Source organism: Nilaparvata lugens, chromosome 3 (genome assembly GCF_014356525.2).
Source record: "Nilaparvata lugens isolate BPH chromosome 3, ASM1435652v1, whole genome shotgun sequence".
Classification (NCBI taxonomy): Eukaryota; Metazoa; Arthropoda; class Insecta; order Hemiptera; family Delphacidae; genus Nilaparvata; species Nilaparvata lugens.
The window spans coordinates 76503136-76524391 of record NC_052506.1 but is presented as its reverse complement, the minus strand read 5'-3'; the positions used below and the strand labels follow the sequence as shown (position 1 = coordinate 76524391).

The 21256-nt window shown below is 35.9% G+C and overlaps 1 protein-coding gene and 1 long non-coding RNA gene across 3 annotated transcripts in view; both read right to left on the bottom strand.

The window, feature by feature from the left end:
- Positions 1-21256, bottom strand: part of LOC111049647 (signal transducing adapter molecule 1) — a 41316-nt gene that overhangs the window by 10227 nt on the left and 9833 nt on the right. For both annotated transcript variants that reach the window (XR_005570910.1, XM_022335779.2), the window contains 3 exons: positions 20206-20302; positions 18764-18837; positions 16328-16527 (listed from right to left, as the gene is read on the bottom strand). Coding sequence is in view for 1 of the 2 variants with exons in the window: in XM_022335779.2 (XP_022191471.2) it covers positions 16328-16527; positions 18764-18837; positions 20206-20302 (371 nt within the window). In the remaining variant the exon portion in view is untranslated. The remainder of the gene's footprint in view (positions 1-16327; positions 16528-18763; positions 18838-20205; positions 20303-21256) is intronic.
- On the bottom strand, positions 8080-12981 carry LOC120350580. Its single transcript, XR_005570911.1, has 2 exons — positions 12899-12981; positions 8080-8165 (listed from the first exon to the last, which is right to left on the bottom strand). It is a non-coding gene; the product is annotated as an uncharacterized LOC120350580 (long non-coding RNA).

Here is a 21256-nt window from a genome sequence, read left to right as displayed (position 1 = left end):
CCCTGATACCAGCCTTAGATAATTTATTCAACAAGATTGAATGGTTAACCGTGTCAAATGCCTTTCTGATGTCCAAAAACAGTCCTGCAACACAGCGCGCTGGCCTGAAGTTGAAGCCACAGAAAACAACCGACATGAATCTTTCAAGAGCCATTTCAGTATTCATGCGTTCACGAAAGCCAAACTGTTTATTATAGAAAAAGTTATATGAGTTGAGGAAATTGAGAAGTCTTCTTTTCACTATCTTTTCCAATATCTTTGAGAAGACAGACAGCAGAGATATAGGTCTATAATTGTTCAACTTAAATCTAGAACCGGATTTGTAGATTGGCACCACTCTTGCTAGCTTCATCCCAGAAGGAAATATTCCTGTAGATAGACTGCAATTGAAAATATCAACTAGAATGGGAACAATGGTCAGAGCAACCTCCTTCAAAATTCTAGAAGATATAAGATCATCTCCAGAAGAAGTACCATTTTTTAATTGTTTTATGTAAATTAACAGTTCATCATAGGTGACAGCTTCAAAAAACATAGACGCTTGATGGTTTCTTTCCTTGAAGGTGTTATGATAGTCATTTTCATTATCAGCTGCACCATAAGAAGTAGCTAAAACGTCTCTGCCAATGTTAACAAAAAAATCATTAAATAGATTTGCTATTGTTTTTGGATCCGTTACAATTTCATTCCTGTGTTCTATTTTCAATTCATCATGAGATCTAGTTTTTCTCGGATTTCCACACAGTTTATTTAGAACTAGCCATTTTTTCCGAGGGGGCATTTGATCTAATGTAGAATAATACTTTTGTTTTTGAATTTTAATCCAATTTTTTATTTTTCTAGAATAAGTTTTTAAATTATTTTTTATCCTTAGGTTTTCTGGGTTAGCTTTCATTTTTTTAAATAATTTATCGCGCGAGTGGATTGCTGCACATAGACCATCAGTTATCCATGGTTTAAGCTTCTTTAAATTTGTTGAATTTATTTGAGATTCGACTCTCACTTTTGAACACGCAATGTAATTTTCAAAGACTTCAAGAAATTTATCAAATTTATAGTTGACATCATTACTGAATAAAACATCACCCCAATCATGGGACAGCAGGAAATTATTCAGTTTATCAAAATCTATTTTATATTTATCTTGACAAGAGTTCCTTAAGTTATTCTCTAAGTTAGCTCGAATTGTCAATGAAACAGCTCTATGATCGCCAATTAAATCCTCAATAACTGCGCATTTTACAAAATGAGAAAAATTTCGAGATCTGATAAATACGTGATCAATGCAGGATGATGTGGTCTCAGTCACTCTGGTAGGTATATCTATTATTGATTCGAAGCCGTAATAGCTAAGTATTTCTAAATAATCATCAACTTTGTTATCACCAGACCCCAAAATGTTGATATTGACGTCACCTATTATAACAGTGTCACAGGCAGAAGGAACGTTTAAAATAGAATCAAGACTAGTAAGAAATCTATCGCATTCAAAGCCATGCCATCGATAAAGCACAATGAGATTGAATTTGTAGTTTGATAAGGTGCAATGAAGATAAAGAATATCCGCACCCTCCACCCTACATTCCGTCACACTGCAGTTGAAACCAACTAATTCAGTGGAATAATAAACAACCAAGCCAGTGGCTCTCGTGAAAGAAGAAACACTTGAACATGATTCATAGCCATCAATAAAATACTGTGACACCTGCTCATCTGTATCCAACCACACCTCAGTCAGTGCTATTATCGCTGGCCTCACTTTCCAGCAGTTAATATATGTAACAAACTTATCAAAATTGCTGCTAATCCCTTGAATGTTTTGATGAAGGATCGTAAAATTATGACTTGATGAAATATGTGAATCATTAACTTCATCAACAGAGCTCAATAGAACACATATATTTTCATCCTCCATCATAATTGATAGGATATAATATACAAAATTTTATATTAATGACTAGGTGGCATATCAGGAATTGAAAATCAGTATAGATTTCACATGGCTTCATTGGAACTTCATTCACACTCGCATACACACAATTAAAAAAAGAGATAGAAAAGAGCATATATGGGAAGAAAACGAAAATGAAAGATAAAAAAGATAACAAGAAATAGAAAATAGAGAAATTGATTCTCCTCAACTAGCGTGTAGGAACCCACAATAAATTTAGATATATTAACATATCATTCATAGATTATCATAGTAATTCAACTCACTATAATTAATTACAGATTAAGAATATAAATTCAAATTAAAAAATAATACACTATATGTAGTACTGAACAAAACTACTAGGAAGGACCTAAAATGACTAATTCGCATGGAGAAACATCACATAAAAAAAACACGATACTGCTTTGATAACGTTGAGAACAATAATAATAAAATTAAAAATTATAAGTTACACCATCTATCTAGTGATATCGTAATCCATTTGCCTATTTAATTATAATAAATTCATTTATAAGACCTACTTGTCTATTTATGATATCATAAGATTCACCACTGAATATTGGCGTTAAAGTTCTCTTTCACCTGTAATCAGCACACAGACTAAGGTGTTGTGTTTAATTTATTATTAGAATAAAACTCAGTTGAAAAGTATTTTGTCAATATACGACCGGAATGAGAGAATGACCAAAAAATGCAATGTATACATTTTATCTTTTAGAAAGGGATCGAGAGGTGATAAGCATAATTATAAATATATATTCAAAATCAATAATACCTAAAATAAAACTCTCATTTTATGAATAAAGTACTTAGAACAGCAACAACCTGAATTAGAGTTGAAGAAACAAATATACGAAAACCAATAAAAAAAGATTCCTTAACATTTCAATGAAAAAAAAATAATGACAACAGAAACACCTCCCCCTCGAGGACTCAAAGCAACTATAGTTCAAACTACCGATTTACAAATAAATGAACCAACATATCATAGTCTTAATGGAAGGAAAAATAAATAACTTCATAATGTTCTTACTCACAGTTTATCATTTTCAGTACACTCAAACAACTTTATCCTTGACTAAGCTTTTCCAAAGAAGCCTCTCGCACTATTTGCTTGGCTGGGGACGCAGCATCCTTCCTAACGAAAATTTTTCCACTCTTGACCCAAACAAATTCCAGTTTTCCCCTTTTCTTCAATTCCTTAGCCTTTCCAAGAAGCTGTTTGTTGTAAGGAGACAGATGATCGTTGATGTATATAGAAGATCCAGGGAGCCCCAAACCAAGATCGATTGCATTAATATCTTTTTTCTTTTTCGCCGCTTCAAGCCACGAAAACTTTACTCTTCTTGCAACAAATTTAACGATGATATTACTACCACCCCTAGCGTTTGGCACTCTATGAGCTATAGCAATGTCCTCCTGTTTAAATGAGACCCCGATCAACTTAGCAACAGCCCCCAATATTTCATAAATGTTTTCCTTTTCAGTTCGTGGTAACCCCCAATTTCTAAGTTTTCAATCCTCGACCTCTGCTGTAGAAAATTAACCTCCTCTCGTAGCTGGGAATTGCTTTTTTCAAGCTCTGCAATGGCCGTTTCCAACTTGATACACTTCTCATCGTGATCCGCAGAGAGTTTTTCAAATTTTGATTTGGTTTCTTCACTGGACTTTTTCAAAGAATCGACGTCAGTTCTAAGTGCAACAATCTTAGGCTCAAACAAATTGATAAGCTCAGTACGCAGTTCGGTAATAGAGTCCAATATTTTATTCAACTTGGCGTCTATACTAGTATTATCAGGACCGTTAATACACTCATCACACTTCCAGGCTGATCTTGCTTGAGAATTCATCTTTTTGAACTTATCAATTGTTCCAAGTCTTGTACAACTCGCGTGAAACAGACCCGCACATTTATTACACTTAATGCTTTCTCCAGCATTAGCAAAACTTGAATTACATTTACAGCAGTCAGCCATATTAACAGTTAATATAAGGGAGCACGCACACAACAAGAACGAAAAATAATTTAATTGTTATCAATCTACTCACGTAATTAATAAAGTGGGTCCAACACACAAGAAGAAGAAAATCAGTATTTATGCATGTTTACGCGAACAAACAGCATTGAAATAGAAACGAAAGTAAGAAAGTAACTTCCACTTTATCTACCAACAGATAACGGAGCTACGAAAAGAACGACCACTCTCCTTGGCTTCTATAAACACTGAAAAAATTTAAAAAAGACGTGTAAAGATATCGCAATAATTTTATTTTTACGTGAAAGCCTGTACCTTACTCTACTTTTCAACATAATTTCCGTAAATATTGACGCACTTGTCATAACGTGGCACCAGTTTTTTGATACCCTCCTCATAAAATTCTGCCGCCTGACTTGTTAACCACTGTGTCACAAATGTTTTGACTTCATTATCGTCTTGCAGACGCTCACCACCTAGGTGTTTCTTCAAGTGCAGGAACAAATGGTAGTCGCTGGGTGCCAGATCAGGGCTGTATGGAGTAAGACTTGATAAAGATTTGAGGAGATCTTTGGTCCGATTAGCCACATGTGGACGGGCAATGTCATGCACCTTTGTGCGGCCATCTTTAAATCCTCTCACCTCCTTACCATTCCATCACTCATAATGTTTTGTCCGTAAACTTCACAGATCTCACGATGAATATCGATCGGTTTTACGCCTTTAGCACTAAGAAATCGTATAACAGCCCGTACTTTACAAACAGTGGGACTAACGATTGTCGGAGGCATCTCAAATACTCAGTAAAAATCGTATACAATGAAGAATCAGACTGGCGTCAGAGCGTAGACAAGAGATGTAGGTAACCAGCACGCATGCGTGGAACGCTGACCGTAGCACTACGGCGTCGGAATCGCAAAACGGTACTTACTTTAAAAACATGCCTCGTACTTCTGAACTCTAGAGCAAATTATCACGTATTTTCAAGATTTTTTATCAGCTGATTCGTCTTACTTTGTTTTAATAGTGAAAGGTTAGGCTAGGCGCACACCAGTTAGTCAAGACAAGACAAGACATGATTAGACACGTTGAGTCATAATACTTCACATAGTTGCTTATGAAGACATGTCTAAAGCCCGGTCCAGACGCTCAAGTTTAGCTTCAGTCTTTTGCTCAAGCAAAAGTCGGAACACATAAGTCGTTGCGTCTGGACGGTAAAACGGATGGGTCTTCAAGCTTAAGTCGTCAAACTTAAAATGTATCGGCCGGGAATCTTTTTCCATCAAACCGTCAGTCTTTTGCCTATCCACTAAAACCTAAATCGCGTAAAAATGGAGATAGAGAAATTGTGATTTCAGATTCGGATTCAGCGCCCTCAAATTAATAAAATGCCTTGCTAGTACTTGAAAATAAGCAAGTTTTTTTATCGATTTTATATAACGCTTTTTTTCTTTCTTGATTCTCATGTTACTCTCAGAATTTGATGTTGATATTATGGTTTTAGTTGTATTGACAATAATTATTAATATTAAAAATAATTATTAGCATTAGAATGCTAATAATTTGTTTCAAACAACTATGCTAAATTATTAAAAGCTTACCGAGTTGAAAGCAGAGAAAAGTCGGGAGAAAAAATAATAAGCTACATCGAGTTATCAATATTGCATGCCTCATTGATTGCAATTAATAGTCCACACGGCAGCTAATTTTTTACAAAATTACAATGGGATATTAATTGCATGCAAGTAATAATCCACTCGACAGCTGATTTATGATGACTATAGTCTGATTTTCACGGTAATATTGGCGTTCGAAAGAGACTTCTTTTCCTTTTGTATTATCCTTAAAATGCAAAATTTCAAAAAACCTTTTATATACGTCGACGCGCAATTTAAAGAGGAACATAACATACCTGTCAAATTTCATGAAAATCTATTGCCGCGTTTCACCGTAAATGAGGAACATATAAACAAAATTATAAACATATTTTCAGATTCATCTTGCGATTCTCGAAGCAATGCAACGTGAGAAAATTTGTGTCTTTTTAACAACCAGTCCCTACTCCAACGTGAACGATGAACTCTACCTTTCTTCCTATGTTTTACACACAAAACAAAATAATACATAAATAAATAATTTATTTTTGTCAAAGAACAATTACAAAATTGCATTATACAATATCAGAGAATTTAAAAAAACATTACATTAATAATTTGGGTGGAGACCCACTCAATACAAATTTATACCATCTAGGTAACTCATAAATAACAAATATAATCTTATACACATACTATAGTAGGTCCTATAATATACAGTATTTTATAAGACAAACATTAATTGAAGGAGTTTTCATAAAACTCAGTCAAACTATAAAATGGGTTGTCACTTAGGAATTTGTTTATTGCCTTTCTGAAACTAGGATAAGGTAGATCTCTGACATATGATGGCAAATGATTAAAAAGTCTTATTCCCACATTAAAATGGCTTCTCAAAGTCCTTGATAGCCTTACTTGAGGAATATGTACATTTCTATAGCTCCTCGTATTATGATTGTGCACATTAATATTACAATCAAGGTTTCTTTCCTTCAAATTTATATACAAAAGCAACGTATATATATACAAACAAATGACAGTCATGACTCTTAAAAAAAATAGTTTTGACAAATAGCGGTTTGCAGTGAGCTCTCACATTTGAGTTAGTTACTATTCTTATCGCTTTTTTTGCAGAACCAAAAATTTAGACACCCGTGAACAATTTCCCCACAGAATAACACTATAACTCAAGTGGGAATGAAATAAAGCATAATACACATTTAAAACATAGTTGAATGGAACATGATATTTTAGAGTCTTCAACAAATATATAGACTTTGATAACTTGCTGCACAGTAAATCAATATGATCACTCCAAGTCAGATGGTAATCTATTTGTACTCCTAATAATTTGATTTTTTTTTACAAAATTGTTTGACAATTCATGTCTATTATTCAATGTGAATATTGCATTTTGCGTCTTGGATTCATTGAGGAGGAAACCATTTGCTTTGAACCATGAATTAGACTTGTCTATTGTTTGATTAGCAACTCTGTTGAGATTTTGGAAATCTCTGTCAATAGTTAGGAAAGAAGTGTCATCAGCATACATTATGGTTTTAGAAGATGTTAAACACTTGGGTAGATCATTTATCATTACAAGGAACAACAGTGGTCCCAGAACAGAACCTTGTGGTACTCCAAATTTAAGATAAGAAAAGTTTTCCATTGACATCAACTATTTGTGATCTATTCTCCAGATATGACCTAAAAAAAATCAAGACACAAACCACGTACTCCAAAGTGACTCAACTTGTGAAGGAGTATTGAGTGATCGACACAATCGAAAGCCTTGCTCAAGTCACAGGCAGTCATCTGAGCAAGGCATTTATTCTCGAAAGCTTCTATTATTTGATCGATAATTGTAAGAACTGCCCCTGTTGTGCTTTTACCCACCCTATAACCAAATTGAGAGTCACTTATAATATTATAACTATCGAAGTAGGTACATATCTGAAGCTTCACAAAATGCTCTAAAATTTTTCCGAAAATTGGAACTATGGAGATAGGCCTATAATTTTTTGGTGTAAGTCTGTCTCCATTTTTTTTAAACAAAGGTACAAGTCTCGAAATTTTGAGTTTTCTTGGAAAAACTCCTTGTTGTAGACACAAATTTATAAAGTGAGTCAATGGAACAATAATAGACTGGATTACACATTTCAAAACGTGGTTGGATAAATCGAAAATGTCCCTGCTTCTTGAGTTTTTCATATCCATGACAATCTTATAAACATCAGCACATTACACTTGTGTCCATTTGAATTCTTCATGTGTGGACGGATTTTGCTTCCTGGACGGATGATGTGTAATACGTGCTGAAAACATCTGGTGAAATCTCAATATTTGTGCGTTTTGATCCTCCACTCCTCACTTTGTTCACCAGAGTCCACGCAGCTTTTGATTTGTTACCCGACTCTTCGATACAGTTGGCATTAAAACAGAGCTTCGCTCTATTCATTTCCCGTTTATAGATTTGTTTACTCCTTTTATAAGCCAGTTGCGCATCATCGCTATGTCTTATAAGAAAAATGGAGCGGAAAGTCATCATTTTGTCTTTCAATTCCGCCAGTTTCGGTGTATACCAGCCTGACTTAGCTACATTTCTCTTCTCAGCGTTTAATCTCAAAGGCCTCTTGGGACCTCTTGGGAGTATTGATTAGACAGTTGAGCGAGGCGGTTGTGTTGTTTGTCTCTCTTATCGCTGGCATGATTATAGCGTAGCTTTTACCCAACGGACTACCAAAGGCTTGAGTTTCTAACCTAACTGTGATTGTTACGACAAGTTTTTTTTTTACACTAAAATATTAATTTGTGGAATTACAATTACATTGGCATCGTATTTGAACTTTGATTAATATTTTAATAAGGATGAGTGCTTGTGGCAAGTGTGAGCAGCCGGTTGGTCGCTCTGCCGCCGATAAACTGTATTGTAAGGAGTGTAAAACGTATTTTCATAGTGTTTGTCTCAATATCAAACCTCAAGACTTAGATATAATAAAGGGTCCGTCTTGGTCTTGCCCTGACTGTAAACGTGCTTCAAAACTTCAGCAAACTGACTCTACTCCAGTGAAAGGTACTGTGACTCCTGATACAGCTTCGTTAAAAAAACGTTCCGATAGTGTCGTGATGGAGTCATTGGATGAATTAAACAGTGGACAAAAGAAATTGTTTGATAGCATGGATGAACTAAAAATATTATAAACAAAGGGCAGGATAAGCAGAATGAACTTAGTCAAATTGTGAGCAAACAAGTGAAATAATCGATCGGCAACAGAAAATTATTGACTCTCTTGAAGGTGAAATTAAATTAATTAAAGCGCGGTTGCAATCCACCGAGGAGCGGCTTGATGAGCAAGAGCAATACTCCAGAAGAAACACGCTGGAAATCCAGGGGATCCCCGAGAAGGATAAAGAGGACGTTCTGGAGACGGTGGCTGAGGTGGGACGGGCCGTGGGCTTCGAGGTGACTCCAGCGATGGTGGATGCCTGTCATCGACTGGAGCCTATTCGCGCTGTGAGGCCTAACGACGGAAAATCGACACCGCCCCCGCCCCCCGCAATCATAGTCAAGTTTGTTAGGCGTCACGACGCCGATGAACTGATGGAACGGAGACGGAAGGCTGGCATCCTTAGGAGGCATCAGATTCAGGGTCTGGAGGGTCCGGCTCCTGTGTACATAAACCGTAGTCTCACTGCTACGAGGAGGAAACTTCTGGGTGCAGCTCGTCAGCTCAAGAAGAGTGGGGCAATCAAGGATGCGTGGATAGACCGAGCTGGGAGGGTTCGAATTCGCAAGGAGGAGAGGGGAGCACAAATTGTTGTTAAAAGTATGGCTGATTTGAACTTTCCCAAGCTCTAGTTATTAGCTACTATGGGATAAGTGGTGATTGATCAATTTTTAATACCGAATGTTTGCGAGGCCCTAAAAATCAGACTGAACTGTAAGTGATTTATTTTGCTTTCGTTTCTTTCTATTATGAATTATTGTTTGTTTAATCATCATATGTTTTTAATTTTCCAATGAATATACTTTCTATTCTAAATCAATTTCACTATGAATTAAGGCTGAATGTATAGATCTAATATTGATGTAGATATTGACTACTGATTGATCTTTATTGGTATTTGTTTCTTTTGTTGGAATTTATAATGAATTAGTACCGTGATATAAATAGTTCGAGTTGATAGGCTGCAGTAGTGAGGAAGCTGTGGATATTATTCACTGGGCTATGCAACTTTTGCAATAGAGATAACTCGATGGATTCTGAGCTATCATTTCGTTTCCTCGATCTGTTGATTGCTATCATTGTTGGTGATAGCAGGGTGCTACTGTATCAAGTGATAGTCAATCTGTTGATAAGATAGGTACTCAGAGTTCCTTAAGTGGTTGCAGTCGATTGTCGAGTAAATGTTAGGTGTGGCTATAACGAGCATTTTTATTTGAATTGAATTACACTTCTTGTGATTATACACACGAGTAATTTTAAAAATTTTGTTGAGTGATGATTATTGAATTTAAGAGTAGATTTATTAATTGTCGTTAGTGGATTATTTGCATTGTGTAGTGGTTTGAAAAGCTTGAGCTACTTGGTAGTTCTGGGTATGTCTTTTTCTTTTTATTTTTCTTTCAATTAGATCGTCCCTTACGGGCAAGATGTATTTCTTTATTTTTTGGATGATTGAGTGTGCGTGTGTGAGTATGAATGGTCCATGGAGTTGTTTTTTTTTTGTATGGTTTCTGAATTACAATGGTGTTTAGGATACGAGATTATTATTTGCATTGAAAATGGGTAATGATTTTAGATTTTATAGCAACATAAATGAAGTGAATAATAGTTTATTAACAGATGTAAATGATTTTATAATTTTTCACCAGAATATTCGAAGTTTACATTGTAATTATGACGTTTTTATGTCCTACTTGAGTTGTTGGAAGTATATGCCGGATATAATTGTATTGTCTGAAGTCTGGTTGCAGTCACCTGAGGAAGCGTCTATGTATTCTTTAGATGGCTATAGCACCTATATAGCCTGTAGCAACTATTCTAGGGCATCTGGAATCTTGTTTTTGTTAATACAAAAAATGTTAATGTGAAGAGGTTGGATTGCGATATCATGGGGTCAGACACAGTTTTAATTAGGGCTACACTTGGTAACTATTCTTATCAATACTCTGTTTGTATAGATGGCATGGCTATGACTTTGATTCATTTTTGGATAATCTCAACAATGCTCTAAATTCTCTCCCAGCAGGGGACACAGTTTTGATTGGAGATATAATATCAATTTGTTGGATAATATTAGTATTAAAACAGATAAATATTTAGAGGTAATGTATAGTTATGGCTTTGAATCTATGGTAAATTTCGAAACTAGAGTTACAAACGAGAGTGCAACTTGTATAGATCATGTCTTTTTGAAGTCATCTGGTACCCATAATGTAAAAAGTGGTGTCTTTGAGACTCATGTCAGCGACCACAGGGCTGTGTCATTATCTATTTCAAGAGTTGCCAGCAAGAATTATGTTAGGACGGGAACCAAGGAAATAATTAATTATGAATATCTTAGAGCTTTATTATTCGATTATGACTGGAGCAGTGTTTTTGCAAGTAACGATGTGGACTTCAAGTTTAAATCATTTATTAACGTACTAAATGTCTCAGTTGATAATGCTAAGACAGTTATACTATTATCAAAATATAAATCAGATGCCAGCTAAAAGGCAATGGAAAGTTATAAATGATGTAACAGGTATGTCCTCAGCGAGGAAAAAATCCATAACTTTTATTAAAAGGGATGGCATTGAGTTTAGGGACTTGCCCTCCATTGCTAATATTTTCAATGAATATTTTGTAAATGTACCTAAAGATGTAATTGATGCTATCTGTAATCCCAGTGAAGATGCTACAGCTTTATATTATGATATTTTCAAAAATAACACACCTAGTAAATCCTTCTTCTTTGAGCCCATTCACTACTATGAAGTCTGTTCTTTGATCAATTCCTTAGCTGATCATAAGTCCCCTGGAATAGATAAATTTTCGACACGTCTCATCAAGGAAATATGTGTGCCTATTATTCCAGTTCTAGTCGATATATTTAATTGTAGCATCATGAATGGTAGGTTTCCCTCTGATTTGAAATTTGCAAAGGTTGTACCTATATACAAAAGTGGTGATGAATATGATGTAGGTAACTTTAGACCAGTCTCTCTTCTCTCAGTTTTTTCAAAGATTTTTGAAAAACTGGTAAAGAAACGCCTTATTAGATTTTTCGATAAGACAAAACTTATTCATGAATGTCAGTTTGGATTTCAGGAAGGTTTAAGCACCGAAATGGCATTGAACTGCTTTTTGAAGGGTATTTATACAGGTTTGAATAGTCCAGAAGGCTGCAGGGTCTCAGGCCTTTTCTTGGATATTAGAAAAGCCTTTGACACAGTCTGTCACTCTATATTGCTGGAGAAACTGCGTAGGGCTGGAATTAGAGGAAACATTCTCCAGTGGTTCCATTCTTACCTGAGTGGAAGAAAGCAATGTGTTACAGTGCAAGGAGTAAAAAGTAATACTTTGACTTTGTTGAATTGTGGTGTTCCCCAAGGATCTGTACTGGGCCCGGTTCTATTTCTGGTTTATATTAATGACTTGTTCAACCATAAATTCAAGGGATGTGTTACATCATTTGCTGATGACACAGCCCTGGTTTATGTTGCTAAGGATTCTCATATTTTGTGCAATATGATGCAGAGAGATCTAAATGATCTTAGCTTGTGGTTTGGAATGAACAGGTTGGCTCTGAATTCGAACAAAACTAAGTATATGTGCTTTTCCTTGTCTACCTCGGTTGACCTCCCTACCCCGCTCAGGTATCATGATATGGATTGCTTGATGGGGCAGCGGAATTGTAATTGTGATGTTGTCTGCCGGACCAATTCTATCAAGTACCTAGGGTTAATTTTAGATGATACTCTAACTTGGAGGCTCCATATCAAGAAGCTGAAGCAGGTTCTCTTTCTGATGCTGCGGAAATTCTATCACATAAGGCATCTGTTTCCCGGTAATGTTGTCTCTAATATGTACTATGCATTTGTGCAGTCCAGACTTGGGTATGGTATTTCGTGCTGGGCATCCACTTATATATCTCATTTCTTGCCTTTGATTAGGCTGCAGAAGGCAATTATCCGTGTTATTTGCGGTGAGGGTGGGCGAGTCCACTCATTCCCACTTTTTAAAGCAAGATCCATCCTGCCGTTGAGATATCTGTATGTCTTCAAGGTTCTGGCACTATTTTATAAGAAAAGTGGTAACCATGGACCTGATGTAGGCCTACCCTATTTCTCTTCTCAGCGTTTAATCTCAAAGGCCTCTTGGGACATATTTCATCGAATATTCTGTAAAAGGCTTCAAAAAATTTATTGAATGTCAATTGAGCATCTTCTTCCCCTTTCAGCATCTGCATCCAATTCACCAACATCAATCGCCGTTCCAACACTCTAATTCTCTCCATAGACAAATCTCTTCTTAAACTTTTAAAAACAGGTTCTTTTCTTCTTCTAAACTTTGTCTCAAATGTAACAGTAATTCCAGAGTGATCAGAGAAATCAAAATCAAGTATTTCTATATCATAGTGCTGTTGATCCATTGTTGTGATGACATTATCTAAACATGCACTATCATGTATTGGCAAGCTGTTAATGTAGTGCATATTGAATTCTGTCAACAGGTTTTTAAAATTTTTTCACACAGGCTTGATCAGTTGTCACGTCAAAATGCGCATTAAAGTCTCCACCAATAAATATATCCCTATTTTAGTTTGAAAAGATAGAATAGGAGCTGTTCTAACTTTTGTAAAAAAAAGACCGGGTCCCCCGACGGTGATCTGTACAAGCTCACTACAATCACTCGCAATTCTTTAAGGTTAACTGCGCCTGCTTCAAATATCCGCTCCTCACATAACCAGTCCAACTCAATCTCCTCATATGCTAGGTCTTGTTTCAGGTAAACAGCCACGCCTCCTCTTACATGAGTTTTCCTGCAATAGGTAGATGCTAGAACGTAGCCTTCAATTATCTCATATTTTAGCGCATCACTCCGCTGCCAGTGCTCACTAAAACACATAACGCTGAAATTTTGCTGGTCTGCCATTTGCGTAAGATTGTTCAATTTTCCAGACATACCCTGTAGATTCAGAAAACATACTTTCTTATGAGTACTACTTTCACCAACAATTTCATTATTCAAATCAATTCTGTCCGGGCAGTTCCATTCAGTGCGGTCATCTATACTAAAAAAGAACCATGAAGCGGAATTGGCGGAGATACTTCAGAGCTTGTAATATGGGTTGTCACACACTAAATAATTTTATCACATACATACTTTTTACCATATCCATTCAGGTGCATGCCATGCGATGTATGGAATCTTTCACCTATGTTGCTTATGTCTATGATATTACAATTTGAGAAAAGTTGACTCGTAAATCTTCCTCATTGCTCTATTAGTTTCTGTTATCAACTCGTTCACACAGGACCACTTCACCAAGTCATAACGGCGCGGAATCGAAAATACAATAACATTGGTTCTGTAGAGAGCCGCCAGATTCCTTCGTAGAGCCACAAGAATGTTTTTCGCTTCATTTTTACTAACATCATTAGAGCCAGCTTGGATCACCGTTTCGATCAAATTCTGTTATTTTTTTCTGGCAGGACGTCGGTAAACTTGGCACCTGATTTCACGAAAGAAGATATCACTTACATTTCTTTATAAAATCGTTTCTAACATTTCTTCCTTGACTGTCAGCATAATGATGCAACTTGATTTTATAAGGAGATTGAACCGTTGACACTTCTTTAACTGGCTGTTTTTTCTGTGCAATATTTCTAACACTGATCTTGCTATTAGCCTCATATACCAAAGCGTTCTTGCGAAAACTATCTCTTAGTTGTTATTGATACACACTGAGCACACTGTTTTGACTTTGCATACAACTCATCATAAAGTGTTCTCCACTTATCTCTCTCCTCTCCAACCATAATCTTTTCATTCCTTAATGCTAAGATATCTGCCTCTAGTGCTTCAATAGAAACAGACATCGACATAACTTTTTCAGACAAATGTCTATTCTCCTCTCTAAGCGTCCTCATCATTTCATTGAGATCAGTAATCTGTGTGTGAATTTCAACTTTCATCCTTTCAATCTCATTTTTCAACTCACTCGAGAAAGTCATAAGATCATCCCTCTGCTGCAGATTTTCCAGTTCCCTTATACTTTGTGATTCGTCCACATTAATTGTTCTGAAATTTGGTGTGTTGACACCCATATCATGCATTTTCGGCGTACATAATGCACCATGTTCACAACTCGTCGATTTTTCTGGGGTGCACTGGGGAGCAGGCGAACCAACTTGTGATGTAGGCGTATTACAATTATTATAAATGTTCTCCAAACTTGCAGAATATATATCAGCATTAAAGCCCATATGATTGTGTGCTCCAGCAGATTCGATAATTTTTGCCATTTTACTGTCAGTCTTTACAGTCGCAGAACAGCCAACCGTGAGACAACGCCGTGATACCTTTCCATTCAATAATGCACGGTCTTTCCTATAGCTAAAACCATTAACTTTTATACCTATATTCCTCTTTTTTGTTTCAAAAAACTCAATCAATGACATATTGTACAAAAAAAATGTACAGTAAAAAGAACAACTCAATATGATGACAGAAATTACTTCTCCGTTAGCGTAAGTCTTTCAAAAACATAACATACGAAAAAATTATTTGAATTGAGCGCTCTCTAACTGGCTTTGATCGGTGGGTGCGAGCAGAATAACAAGCCTATAGTACGGAATACGTAGGTCAGTTTCACTTTCAGCATGCGATAACCAGTACAACAGCAACCCTTGTCTACGCTCAATTTTCAAGGTTGAATCATGGAAATGACTGTTCTTGATTGGTTGCTATAGCAACGAAAGGACGAGACTATACGAGCTGTCAAAAACAGGTGTGTAACAGCTGACACGGATTCCCGCCGAAATAGTTCTAGGTTATTCGACAATCGGCACCGGCATAACAGTTCCAATTCTGATGTCTATATTATGTTATCAATATCAATAGCAAGCGATAAGCGTGAATCGACAAACTACAGTCAAAATTCCAAGAAGATACAACTAACCAAATCTTAGGTTTGTGGTCAAAGAGTACTAGCTCTTCCATAGTTGATGACGAACTGAGCTTGTGAGCACAAAAATAGGAAAACGGACGACATAAGACGGATACGTGTGGACGCAATTTTACATCCGTCTTTTGCTTGAGTAAAAGACTGATGGTAAACTTGAGCGTCTGGACCGGGCTTAATTGCAATGACTAATCAGTGTGAGATCTGGAAGATCTACAGTGGACCAGATATTCTGTTTGCGGCCTGTTTTAGAGAAAATGTTGGAGTATAATAAGAACGCTCTTCATTTCAACTATTGGCTGTGATCGTATCTGGTATAGTTTCCTCTTCCTCACACGAATTATTTCAGCCATTTTACCATGAGCAAAAGGTGAAAAGCTGCTCTAGACTAGACTCACCTTTTTTTGAAGCATCCGCTTTAAAAGTTGGGCAAATGCTCCAGTTTATTCATACAATTTTGAGCATAAGCTTGATTTTTGAGCAAATGCTCAAACTATTTTTTTGATGAGCATGAGCAAAAGGTTTTGCTCACGTTTATTAATGAAGCATATGCTCAATATTTTAGAAGTATAAGCGAATATTCAACTTTATTCATATGGCCCAATGAGTTTGAATGATATGTGTACCTGCGGAGGCGCTGGTGATTGGTGGAAAGGGCTGGGAGGGGGCAGAGTGGGCTGCTTGGCGAATTGGTGGTCGCGCATGAGCGTGTAGTAGATGTTGAGCGACTCGACAAGCTTCGACGACAGCTGCGTCAACACGGCATGCTTCTTGTCCACTCGCTCCAGCTCCGTGTCTATTAGAGGAGCCATAGCGTTCACTTCCTCTGTAAACATCATTGTGAATATCAATATTATACTATTCAAATTATTATAATATTTAGGACATAGTCACTATAAATTGGGAAATTTTGTTTGAAGGGTGATGAAATATGGAAGTGAACTGTGCTTGTTTGATGAGAATTTCTAAATCCAAGTGCCGGTTGCACAACAGCCGGTTAAATTTTAACCATGATTAATTCCATGAGAACCAATCACAGAGGCAGTCTTTTCAAAAACGCCTTCTCTGATTGGTTCTCGTGAAATTAATCACGGTTAAAATTTAACCGGCTGTTGTGCAACCGGGCCTAAGCCAAACAGATTCAAGTTTACTGTTAATTGTGGTATCACAATATTATTCAAGGTTGTGAAAAATCTCTAGTTGAATTTGTACTGGTCTAGGGAAAAATTTTTACATGAAATTTTGGAACATAAATAGATGAAATCAAAATAGAAATATAAATATCTTCACTCGGTTGCACGAAAGCCTGTTGAATTTTAACCCTAATTGAATGCCATGAGAACCAGTCGGAGAAGCCTTCATTTCAAGACAGCCTTCTCTTATTGGTTCTCGTGACATTTAATCATGATTAAAATTCAACAAGTTTTTCTGCAACCGGGCATTTTGTCTTTTTCATCGTAATCGTACTTAGAACTCAAATGAGTTCACTTTTTTTTGCTGAGGGTGATGCCCACATGAGCTTCAGGATTGTGTGTATGTAATGAGGCGGATGATAATGAGAAATGAGTGAACCTACAGTCTAGGTGAGTTACGAACCACCGGGAAGCGAAAATTGATTGCAAACTGTAAAACTGTATCAAGTTGAAAAATTGTACTTTTGGTATTACGTTTGTGATAAATAAATGAATGATTGAATTTAACACTTGTTTAATAATGACAAACTGCGTTTCTGGTCTTTTATTTTTCACCAAGGAACTTTAGGCCAGGGACACACGAGACGGCAAAACTGCCGGACCGGTGCCGGTTGAATACCAGAACACACTGCAACTGCCGTTCGACGGTCGCCGGACACGGCAGCAATAATAATAGAATATGTTCTTCGTACATATGTACTTAGTGGTTCTCAGTCGTTTTTATGAAATGGTACTGTCAAGAACTAAGAAAATAATATATTTCTTCTCAAGTCATATACATTTTTAATTTCTTTGCGTAAAACAATTATTTGGCTGAAATTCAAACGATACTTTGTTTTATATTGTATTTAACTTTTTTATAACCATTTTTGTCATTGTAATTATTTACTCATTTATTATCATATTTAAAATAAATATTTGATTTGATCGAACGAGATATTTTCAAATTAACAACAGATCTTAGTTTTCTAAATATTGTATTGTATTGATAACAGATAAATATTGTATTGTATTGGAAATAACAGTAAACCATCAATTCAGTTTGTGAAGTTCTCGTTAAAATAGTAATTCATTTTTACAAATTTTACTGAATAAAACACGTTTCTCAAATCATTTAACATAGTTTCTGACAAGTCAATTGTGGCACAAACTTGTTCTTACTTCTTTATTCATCTAACTGGAAGTTACTGTTTTAAATGGCGTTGAAAGATAATTTGAACCGAATTAATGAATATGAATAAGCATAGGTTTTTCTCTGGCTTTCCTCCATTACTCATGTCATTCATTTCATGAACTAGGCTTATTAATAAGTCTATGTCTAGATCTACACTCATGACAACTCTGGACACTGAACAAATCTACAACACAACCATTTTGAGAGGTGAACTACGTATGAATGACTGAACAAGTGGTAGATGTAGCGGCAGGGCCGGTTGGCTGTTTGCCGAACCGTGTGTTCATCTCCATATGTACAATGCCCTCCTACCTGCTGGACGGCGAAACAGCCGGATAACAGGCAAAACAGCCGGCCGGCCAAGTAGAGTATAGTCGGCTGTTCCGCCGGCTGATTTTCTCGCCGGGTCCGGTTTTTCGCCGGCTGAAGTGTGTCCTTCTCCATGCCTTCCTGTGTATTTTGCACTTCACCCGGCAAAAAACCATTCGTGTGTCCCCGGCCTTAGGAAACAGCCGGTCCTCAAGTAAACTTGATCAGGCATTTGGAAGTGATAATTTTCTTTCTTTCTGCTGCTATCCGTGAAACAGTTGCCTCCCATGTCACCCGTGGTCTCCTTGTTATGCTATGAAGATATAGTTTGTTTCAAAGAATATTACACTCAGTTTTACCTCTATTAACTGAGCAAATCGACTTACCCTCAAGCGTTAGCATTTGTTCAGAATCATTAGCGTCGTCCTCCGGGTCTGCCTCATGTAATAAATAGGATAGCCTGGAAGGATAATGGATGATTATTATAAAAATGTTAAATCTGATACAGAAATTAGGTTTTTCATTGTTCTCCTGAATATTCCAAGGACTTTCACTTCTATCTAATCTATAAATCAACCAACATCATTATAAAACTTAATCATAGCCTCAAGATCTTATTTGAATATATAAAGAAATGATTATGAGGATTGTAACTCAATTGTTAATATAACGACTAAAATAGAGATAGAAAAAATATCAGAAAATCCCCCAAAAATAATACAATTAAGAAGGTGTATTACATGGAAGGGAAGCAAGTGTTCTACTGCATAGAAATTCATTTTAAGGCATACCATTTATTGTGGCTTAATGAGGAGCAATTAAAACCAAGATCCAAGTTTACTGTTTGTTCGGACGTTATATGAATGTTCCCCTTTGTTGTCTGGCGTTGTGGTGGAGGGGGCAATTAAAGGGTGATGCGTATAGCATAATCGCGCCAGTTGCCGATTGACAGCCAATCGAACAGCTCACTTCTCGTAATGTCGATTTTTGCAAAGTGATCTATTGATTATTAATTGTGATTTATTACAAGTGTCGTCTCGTCTCGTATCGTGATCTGGACCCGGGATCCTAGAAGCAAGGAGGATTTGGACATGAAGGTAGGCCTATGTTATTGTGCACTTAGCCATTTAAATTGTTCAACTTGCTACCCGACGCCAGACAACCCCAAAAGGTTCTCGATGTAATTGATACAGTCCACAAACCAGAGTGCTGTTTGAACCAGCCTTTGTCGAATTAAACACTGTTAATTGTGATTTCATAAGAAAGTATCCTTAGGTCCCTTCTCAAACATCCAAGTACAATTATTGGAATTAGACTATTACTTCATATTAACAAAATCTTAAAGCTGAATCAAAATGAAAGAATATTAGTTTTCATATTTTCATGACTCATAATATTTGAAAATTAGAAGACAGGAGAGACTTCACCTAAATCCCCATCAGGAGGTACTTTTTTCAGTTGTAAACTAGATCTTACCTCAAAATGTATACTCAATGTATATAACTTTTCAAATGAACAAGGTACTTTTAATAATCGATTTCAAATCAAGAACTCTATTTTTTGAATTAATTAGATTATGAATGATTTAAGTATTGAAATTGTTTTCAAATCATTCTAGACATGCACAGAAAAAGTGGAATGTGATAATGATGATTAAGTTGGAAAATATTCGTAAACTTGGTTCTAGGATTAGAGGAGGTCTTGTAGTAGACTAACATTGAATCACATGGTATTCGACATTACAATGAAATAGAGTACACTTGCAATTATAAGATCTGAAGTTTCTAATATAGGCAAAGGCACGCAGGTGTGCAGGCAAACCACTCACCTGTCAATTTTTGCCTCATCGATTTCTACTGGTTGCAAATTTTTCACTGTCTTCACTTGAACAGTTTCATTGAACTGGACGGACTTCTTTTCAAATTCTGAAAATTCAAGCAGTTTAAATTGATCAGTACAGAAAATTATTTATTTATAGACTGCTCCTACAGAGTCCCTAAGAAGTTTGTGCCTAGTATCACCGTAAAATTACACTAGCTGATAAAAGCTAAATTATTCTTGGAAGAAAGGCAAATTAATTCTTTGCTTTTAAGAAATAACTGGACATTTCTAAATTTCAAGTCTTTTGAGATTAAATCATCAATGAACGACAGGGAAATCTGGTTGATAAATAAATTATTATTAAAAGGTTAAATAAGTAATTATATGTTTTGCTCAAAGTAATAATTACTTTAATGAATTTAGTTTTCTGATTTCGATTCCTGGGAAGTTGGTTTGTAGACAAAAAATAATTCGCATTAGACATTTCTAAAGTTATGTCTCTAATGGATAATGAATCTGATGGAATTAGATTCTAGCACTGAAGATGAGAGGATATGTTAATTCTGTTAACATAGAATCTACACCACCCAATTTTAAGGTTGTTATTCTAGTCGACTGATCCTTGTTAGATAAATAGGTAAAGACCACGGTCTAATAACCTGAATTCTATAATTAATTGTAACACAAAAGATGTTCATTCTACTTCAATATAAACTTAATATCATAATAATAAATTATTTTGTTGTTAACATCATAATCAGCATCGTTTACACCATAACGGAACAATGAAATAGTTATTATAAAAGGGCCACGGTTTTTTGAATTAGTATAAATTCAATGAAAGGAATTTATGAAATTCCACAGACAATCCTGAATTTATAAATCTTCAATTGAAAACATAGATATCATTTAAGACCAGTAAAAACTACAGCTCTGCAATAACAAGTTATTTAATATTATTCTGTTTCATCATCATTCTTCTATTCTATCCCATCTAATTCAATTATTACCGCTTATAAAATAAATCTCGAATTATTTCATTTCAGGAGTAGAGAGCA